Consider the following 9,348-nt stretch of genomic DNA (forward strand, 5'->3'; position numbering starts at 1 on the left):
AGCTGAAATTCAGTATTCACTCTGACTGAACTGAACTCTCAGTCATTTCAATTTCAACTCATTCATGCTCAACAGGATGTTAAAATAATAATTATTATTATTATTTTTATTTTTTGATTTATTAGAAAAAATATAATTTTCATCGTAAATTACCGTATTTTACCGCCTCAAGTAATCGCCTACGAAAACGCTGCAAGCCAATAAACAAAAATCAATGTTTTTATTTTTTTTTTGGAAAACGAAATCAATATCCAAACACTGAAAATTTCAAGTGCCGGAATTATTTTTCGCAATTATTCGATCAAAACACTTACATTAATTAATTACAGATCAAAATAATACTTTAATGAATTAATATAAGCTCTCATGTTTTATGGAAAAAATAATCTACTTGGAGTACATCATAGCAGTAGCTATTCGTTACTGGTTATTCGAGTCCGACTACAATGCATCTCTAGCTAATCGAATCGAAGTTTCAACCCCTTTGAATGCTTGGAAAAGAGGTAATTTTCTTCATTACGTATCCTACTATATCAATTCAACATCACCGATACCAATTGTGAGATTTATATACTTAGTTTAACCGGCTACCGTTACTGTTTACTTTCAGTGATTGAAGGAGTGGTTCTTTTCAATGATGGCACGAATCCGTACATCGGTGATATGTTTCACGAATCACCCTTGGTGTTGCTGTTTTTCAGTTGGATAACGAAGAATTTCTCCATGCAATGGATCAATGTATTCTTCATTTGTTGTGACATGTTGACTTCGTTTATTTTATACAAAGCGTCCAAAGTGTATCTACTAGAATTGGTACGTATAAATTTCGAACAGTATCCGAAATTCTCGAGTCAACGAATAGTATTTAATTGAGTTTAAATTCGTAGTTCCAGCGTCAAAAGCAAGATAAAGATACTTACGCCGATGATGTCGACGAAGCTCTGCTGAAAGATGAAGACAGCGTAGTCACTCCTCTATATGTACTATCTGCGTACTTATTCAATCCTTACTGTGTACTGAATTGCATAGCCAAAACAACCACAGTTCTTTCAAATCTTTTTTTATCATTCGTTTTTTATTCGATGCTAAAAGGTAATTTAATTAATTATTTCATTCGATTAATTGAATCCTTATTAATTTCGTTATTAATTTTTTGCAGGCAATGCGTTACTGTGTTGCGCAGCGTTAGCACTTTGTACTCTACAGTCATTGTATCCAGTCATTTTGATAGTTCCAGTATGTTTATATATTTTCAAGATATCTAAAAATAGAAGTATTTTTAACGCTGTACTGCCAGTCGTGTATTTCGCCGTTTCTTTAATTATTTTCTTATACTCGTGTCATATCATCGTTGGAGATTGGAGTTTCATCGATTCAACGTTCAATTTCATGTAAGATATTGCGATTTGGATAATTTAGAAGACCGTACGACCGTACTGTGGAACTAATTCATTACCTATTATGTTACAGATTAAACGTACCAGATTTGAGACCAAACATAGGTCTATTTTGGTATTTTTTCACCGAAATGTTCGAACACTTCAGGCCGTTGTTTTTGTGTTCATTTCAAATCAACGCTACCATACTGTACTTATCAGCACTTAGTATACGTTTACGTAACGAACCAGTCCTATTGGCAGCCACTTTGACCGCTCTGATCGCTATATTTAAATCATATCCGAGTATCGGTGATGTTGGATTTTACATAGCGTTGCTACCAATGTGGAAACATCTTTTCCAATGTAAGCTAACTTATTTCTTAGTGTGTTTTTTTTCATCTATATTCTGTAAGATAGAAAATAATCGACGATATTTTCAGTTATGCAGCAAGGATTCATAGTGACTTGCTTTTTCGTCGGTTGCTCGATGTTTGCTCCTACAGTTTGGCATTTATGGATATACTCGGGTTCTGCTAATGCTAATTTCTACTTCGGTGTAACTCTAGCCTTCGCTACCACGCAGGTAAAGTTTCATTATTTACTAGTAATTCCCTTCGAGCTTTTATTAAAATGGAAATCTATACTGAAATTACGCACACGCTTGATCTAATCGCCTAGAAACGTATGGCCCACGTAAAAAATCGCTTGATATGGCGGTGAATGAAAATAATTTAATGCTTTTTTTTATTACCAATAATGTACTCGAAACTTGAAACGTTGTTACCGTACACAATAATTGCGTCGAATTCGTTTTTCCTACGTTTCAACCACTTATTGACGTCATAATTTGGAAAATAATTTTTTTATTAACGTCTCGTTTTTCGAGGTACTTATTGAATGAATTTTTTAAATTGTTGAGTCATTTTAAAGGTCGGAAGATTTGAAGGAGTTGGTTGGTGAAATTTCAACGTTGAAATAAAAATCAATGTTGCGTTTAAAAAGCTGGAAATGACGTTGATATGCATTATTCTATCCACAATTTTAAAATAAAAATAAAATAACGTGGTGGTTTTCATTCATATGATAAAATTAACCCAATGTATTCGTTGAATTGATTTACTAATTTGTTGCCTTTTACGAAATTCTGACGAATTTTAACCTGACAAGGGAACCTCTTGAGATGTCCGCCTCCGATTTGAACGGGACCGCGATTTTTGGAAAGAGCATGTTCTAAAACCCTCAAATCCAAATTTTCAGCTGCCAAAGTTCATTTTTCGATTTTTGGCGAATTTTTCAAAATCCAAAATTGACTATTTTGGTGATTTATGCTTTTTTTTAAAAAGTACGTACTTGATCAATAAAAATGTTCAAAATGAGTCCTAAAACTGATATTAAGCCCCCCAAATCCAAATTTCGCCATTTCCAGTCATTCTGGAGCCTCCAGCGCGATTTTTCAATTTCTCCAGAATTTTGAATTTGCTCCAGAAGGCGTGAATATGAAGTTGGGCAGCTGAAAATCGAGTTGTGTGTTATACTCGACCTGTTTAACGAATTTATCCACATTTGAGCCGATTCTGGAGCGGACACCTCAAGAGGGGTTTTTGACCAGATTTTTTTCAAAATAAAAATATTCAAAAATCAAAAATTTCCCGTTTTCGAAAATTTCTTTGAAATTTGCGCGAATCTCTGTATTTAGTCCGCATCAAACCCCGCGAGGCCGAGTTCCGCCATTTCCAGCCATTCTGGAGCCTCCAGCGCTACTTTTCAATTTTTCCAGAATTTTCAATTTGCTCCAGAAGGCGTGAATATGTAGTTGGGCAGCTAAAAATCGAGTTGTGTGTTATACTCGATCTGTTTAACGAGTTTATCAACATTTGAGCCGATTCCAGAGGGGACACCTCAAGAGTGGTTTTTTGACCAGATTTTTTTCAAAATAAAAATATCCAAAAATCAAAAATTTCTCGTTTGTGAGAAAATTTTTTAAATTATCGCGAATCGCTGTATTTCGTCATTAATTAACCACACGAGAGCGAATTTCGCCATTTCCAGCCTTTCTTGGACCTCCCTTTAATTTTTGGATATTTTTATTATGAAAACAGCTGGTCAAAAACCCACTCTTGAGGTATCCGCTTCAGAATCGGCTCAAATGTGAATAAATTCGTTAAACAGTTCTAGTATAACGCACAACTCGATTTTTAGCTGCCCAACTTCATATTCACGCCTTCTGGAGCAAATTGAAGATTCTGGAGAAATTGAAAAATCGCGCTGGAGCCTCCAGAATGGCTGGAAATGGCGGAATTCGGCCTCAGAGGGTTTGTTCATGACAAAATTTTTAATTTTTTTTTTTATTTCTTATTATGAGAAAAGCTGGTCAAAAACCCACTCTTGAGGTGTCCGCTCCAGAATCGGCTCAAATGTGAATAAATTCGTTAAACAGTTCGGGTATAACACACAACTCGATTTTTAGCTGCCCAACTTCATATTCACGCCTTCTGGAGCAAATTCAAAATTCTGGAGAAATTTAAAAATCGCGCTGGAGCCTCCAGAATGGATGGAAATGGCGAAATTCGCTCTCGTGTGGTTAATTAATGACGAAATACAGCGATTCGCGATAATTTAAAAAATTTTCTCGCAAACGGGAAATTTTTGATTTTTGAATATTTTTATTTTGAAAAAAAGCTGGTCAAAAAATCACTCTTGAGGTGTCCGCTCCAGAATCGGCTCAAATGTAGATAAATTCGTTAAACAGGTCGAGTATAACACACAACTCGATTTTTAGCTGCCCAACTTCATATTCACGCCTTCTGAAGCAAATTCAAAATTCTGGAGAAATTTAAAAATTGCACTGGAGGCTCCAGAATGGCTGGAAATAGCGGAACTCGGCCTCGAAGGTGTGTTATGTTCAAAATACAGTGATTCGCGCAAATTTCAAAAAAATTTTCGCAAACGGGAAATTTTTGATTTTTGAATATTTTTATTTTGAAAAAAATCTGGTCAAAAAACCACTCTTGAGGTGTCCGCTCCAGAATCGGCTCAAATGTGGATAAATTCGTTAAACAGGTCGAGTATAACATACAACTCGATTTTTAGCTTCCCAACTTCATATTCACGCCTTCTGGAGCAAATTCAAAATTCTGGAGAAATTGAAAAATCGCGCTGGAGGCTCCAGAATGACTGGAAATGGCGAAATTTGGATTTTGGGGGGTTAATACCAGTTTTAGGACTTATTTTGAACATTTTTATTGATCAAGTACGTACTTTTTAAAAAAAGCATAAAATAACCAAAATAGTCAATTTTGGATTTTCAAAACTTCGCCAAAAATCGAAAAATGAACTTGGGCAGCTGAAAATTTGGATTTGGGGGTTTTAGAACATGCTCTTTCCAAAAATCGTGGTCCTGTTCAAATCGGAGGCGGACACCTCAAAGGTTGAGTTAGGTTTTAGTCGTTAACCTCCCTACAATCAATCGTCGATAAGTTTTTTCCAAACAATGCTCGAAAGGTTTATATCAATTTGAATTTCGTGCCGGAGTTACTTTCCGAGAAACAGGCCTCTTTTGTCCGAACACCCCTATTTTTTATTATGTACCTTGAAATTTACGAATTTTTAACACGTTTCGTTATTTTGTATTCAAGCTTCTTATTAAATGTAATCTTGCACTAATTGGCTCGGTCGTTTGTTTAAAGCTCTTTCACGTGCTTTTTTTTTTCTTTCTTATGAGCTACATTTTCACGTGTAAATTTTTTTGGTTCGTGTTCTACGGTCACGTTTTTGTTCTCGTATTTTATATTACACTTGTTGTATGCTTTCATCACTTGATCGATTTTATTTTTCTACGTAATGCACGACTAATTCCTGGTATCATTTGCTGCTTGGATACTAATTTTTTTCCCATAATTTCATCGTTTGATTCTCGTAGTTTGTCGCTCGTTATCGATTTCATTTTTATTTTTGTATCGTCGACTTGAATAATTGAAACGATATTTTTAAAATTTTTCAGATATTCTTGGTGACCGATTTATTATTCGCATACATCAAAAGAGAATTCATGTTAAAACACGGAATCACAAAGTCTATCGAAGGAAGGGATGTTAAATTGGTATTAGATTGAACGATCCGAGAAGTGGTTTTTTTATGTAATTTTTTTTTTACACTCGTACATAAGTTTTTTTGCGCTATTTAATAATAAACAAATATTATTTTTATCGTTTTGATATAACGTTCTTTTTTCATTTTATTTGACCAGTATTTTGTCTGGTTTTCGTGTTTTTTTTTTTTTTTTTTAAGTAGACTACGTGTAACGAAGTTGCGCAATACGTGTCCTTTAACCATGAAAATGCACTAGTCGACCTTTAATGTGTGAGAAGTCTTATCAATGCATTATTATTACAAGTGTCTGTTTCTTCTGACGAAAAAGAATGTTAACTTAATTTTTTTTTTACTGTGAATCAACAAGCTAAACGAGTCCTTGTTCGGTGGCGACGATGAGTAGTACGTAAAATCTGAATTGTCGTCATGCCAGTTTGAAATGATTAGAGGTTTTCGTTGATGACGTTGAAGGATGAAAGTTGTAAAATATTCATGAATGAAGACGACCAATGAGTAGAGGTAACGTTGGGGGTGATATTTTTAAACGGGCTCAGTCTTATGGCTTTTTCGTGTGGACGGTACCGATATTAAAATGATGATTGGTAAGTGCGTTGTGTATGAATACAAAAATGTGTTAGAAAAATATAAACGGTGCAAGAACTACGATAATGGAAAACTTGGATTGAATAATTCAATGTTCGTAATATTTTTAAAAATGGTAAAAAAAAAATGGAATTTTCAAAAATAGCTCTCATGTGATTTTTATTTTGAAACAGTGAACAGACAATGTCTAATAACGTGAATTAAATAAAATGAATCTAGAAAATGAAGAAAATCTCCTAAGACTGCAAACACTTTTTGGTTATAAAATATGAAAATTCTGAAAAAGTTATAAAAAAAACTAATTTTAAATTATACAAATATTTTTAGATTCGCAGAAAAAACAAACTTTCATTAGAACAATTTCAACTGTTGCGTTTCGTTTGCGTGTAAAAATAATGAAAAATAAACGAATCATTGTGAAACATCCGATTAAACTTATGGACGTTCTTTCCTATGAATTATGCATAATTATAAGTGTAGAAAAATGATCAATTTTGCCATTAGTAGGTATCGATTTCTTTATATTTTTAAAATTTTATTCCAGATATATCAGCACAAAGGTAAACAATGTTTACTTATGCATTATACCTTGAAAGAACGTAGAAAAATGTTTAAATTATTGATAAAAAGTGTTGAAAAATGATAAAATAATGATTATTGAAATTTGAATTTAGAATTGGGTAGAAGCTAACGAGACAACTAATAATATTTTTATTTAAAAAACTTTTCAACTGAAACCTCGAACAAAACCGAAAAATATCTGGTTTTTATAAAGTTTTTTTTTCTCAAAATAAAATTCACAGTAATAATGAATAATTACATTCTTAGTGCTATGAAATAATTTTTCAACTCATGTTTTCGATTTAAATTCAGAATTTTTTACTTGATTTTTGGTTTTTAATTTCATCGCTAGTTTTTGGTTTTAATTTTTAGTTTTTCATTCAATTTTCAGGATTTTTAAATTCACTATCAGTTGATTTTATTTGCGAGGTTTTCGATTTTGATCGGGTACTTCTTCAGAATTATTGATTTTTTTTTCAGTTCGTAGTTATTTTCAGCTTCAGATTTTATTTCTGGAGTTTTCATCAATTTTACTTTCTGTTTTTGATTTAATTATGCTCAAAACTTTCCATTTCATTTTCAGTTTTTCATTAAATTTTCTGAATTTTTAATTTCTATTCGGTTGATTTTATTTACCGAATTTTTGTTTTTTTGAGTGCATTTTAAAGTTTTTACTTAATTTTACGTATTTTCAGTTTTCATTTTTTTTTTTTTAGAATTTTTGTTTTATTTATAGTTGTGTATTTTTAGACTGTTGAATATTACTTCATAGCCTATTTTCAATTAATTCGCATCAAGGCTCGAAAATTTCACTTACGCGATGCTTCACTTTTACAGATTTTTTAAATTCCCATCAACATTTTGGGCCCTTACCCCCCCCCCTCCACCAAAGGTGCTGAACTTCCACTTTGAAAATTAGTGTAATTATTTGAAATTTTGAAATTGTAACTTTCAGATTTTGCATTCATTATGAAAAGTTGAGCTTTTACAGTAATTTAGGTATACTTACTTTGAGAGTTTCTGATTTTGATCGTTCATTTTGAATCTTTGATGTATTCTCCCTAGAAGCATCGCAGAAAAATTTGTTCCAAATTGGGCCAGTCTCGAGACGTGAGCTTTCATGGTTTAGCAGGTTTGCGAAATTACCAATGAGTGAAAATTATCACCTCTTCTCTCCTCCTTCTTCCTCCCAAAAAATTAATGCAGAAAATAATGGTGGTTATTTTATGTAAGTACTAGACTTTTCAAGAGGAACCTAGAAACATTTTAAGAACGAATTCAAAAGACCTTACATCATTTTTGGTTCGAGTTTGTATATGGAATGGAGCCCAATATGTGTTTTGAGGACCATATCTGACTAGAACAGAATTTTTAAAGACTTTTATGCTCACTTTGCTCAAAATTGGCCCTTTAGCTATAAAATTGCAGATAAATTTTGTGAGCCATACTTCAATTTTCCACCTTTTCAAAGCCCCACCATAATCGAGGGGCCCGCATAAGAATCACTTGCACCCCCTTTCCGATCCCCCGGGACATTTCTAGCCTTTGTCCTAAAAAAAAGTGGCCCTGCTCACAAAATGACGGCCATTTTGATTGACAGGTCAGCCGAAATCGCATGATTTTGCGTTCCAGCATAGGACTAGCATAAACATTTTTAAACCGTACAAAGGTTGATCTAAAGAGCAAGCAAAAATTCATCACCTGTCAAAACTTCAAGTGCTTAAGTGACTTTTTCGATTTTTGGTGAATTTTCAAAAATCAACTTTTGGCCAAAAATGAGAAAAAATCAAAATTTTACCAAATTGACTTAGAAAGCTGAAATTGGGGATTTACCCTATTTTCGACTTGCCAAATCGATTGGAAACGGTTTCAAATCGTTTTGAGCAGTTCTGGAGCCTCCAGCAGATTTTTGAAACTGGGAATTCTCACAAAATTTCATCAAATGAAGCTGGAAAGCCAAAATTAATTTTTCAAACTAATTTCAATAGGCTGTGAAATCGACTGTAGGTAAATAACAAGTCGTTTTGGAGCCTCCAGAAATTTTTTGAAAATTACTGGAACCTCCAGTAAATTCTTGAAACTTGAAATTAACCCCAAAATATCATCAAAATGGAGATAGAAAGCTAATCCAATTTTAACACCCTCTGAAGACGACTTAAGGTGAGTTCAGGTAATTTTGGAGCCTTCAGTGACCTTTTTGAAAGGTGTCATGGCGTTTTCAGGAGAATTGACATTTCCAAAAAGTCTTGAAACCACACTGCAGTCGACTTCATATTATTGTTTTGAAATTAGTTTGCAGAGTAAATTTCGGCTTGCTAAACCTCATTTGATGAAATTTTGTGGGAATTTCGATTTTCAAAAATCTACTGGAGGCTCCAAAACGACTTGAAATTTACCTCCAGTCGACTTCATAGCGCATTGAAATTAGTTTGCAGAATTAATTTCGGCTTTCCAACTCCATTTGATGAAATTTTAAGGGAATTTCGAGTTTCAAAAATCTTTTGGAGACTCTAGTAATTTTCAAAAAATTGCTGGGGCCTCCAAAACGACTTGAAATTTACCTACAGTCGACTTCATAGCGTATTGAAATTAGTTTGAAAAATTAATTTCGGCTTTCCAACTTCATTTGATGAAAAATTTTGTGTTTCAAAAATGTGCTGGAGAGGCTCCAGTAATTTTCAAAAATCTACTGGAGGCTCCAAAACGACTTGAAATT

At 33.4% G+C, this 9,348-nt stretch overlaps 1 protein-coding gene across 1 annotated transcript; it reads left to right on the forward strand.

The window, feature by feature from the left end:
• Positions 1–230: 230 nt before the first annotated feature.
• PIG-U (phosphatidylinositol glycan anchor biosynthesis class U) lies at positions 231–5,598 on the forward strand. Its single transcript, XM_065348722.1, has 7 exons — positions 231–503; positions 611–813; positions 888–1,092; positions 1,160–1,391; positions 1,471–1,742; positions 1,820–1,962; positions 5,380–5,598. The coding sequence occupies exons 1-7, from the start codon at positions 374–376 to the stop codon at positions 5,488–5,490; spliced, it is 1,296 nt and encodes a 431-aa protein (XP_065204794.1). The 5' UTR covers positions 231–373; the 3' UTR covers positions 5,491–5,598.
• Positions 5,599–9,348: the final 3,750 nt, after the last annotated feature.

This window comes from Planococcus citri, chromosome 2 (genome assembly GCF_950023065.1).
Source record: "Planococcus citri chromosome 2, ihPlaCitr1.1, whole genome shotgun sequence".
In the NCBI taxonomy this organism is placed as follows: Eukaryota; Metazoa; Arthropoda; class Insecta; order Hemiptera; family Pseudococcidae; genus Planococcus; species Planococcus citri.

Bases quoted from the DNA above. Each gene is read 5' to 3' on its own strand.
- PIG-U (XM_065348722.1), top strand. From the start codon at position 374: ATGGAAAAAATAATCTACTTGGAGTACATCATAGCAGTAGCTATTCGT. The intron at 504-610 runs GTAATTTTCTTC...GTTTACTTTCAG, and splicing joins TTTGAATGCTTGGAAAAGAG to TGATTGAAGGAGTGGTTCTT. The intron at 1,743-1,819 runs GTAAGCTAACTT...CGATATTTTCAG, and splicing joins GTGGAAACATCTTTTCCAAT to TTATGCAGCAAGGATTCATA.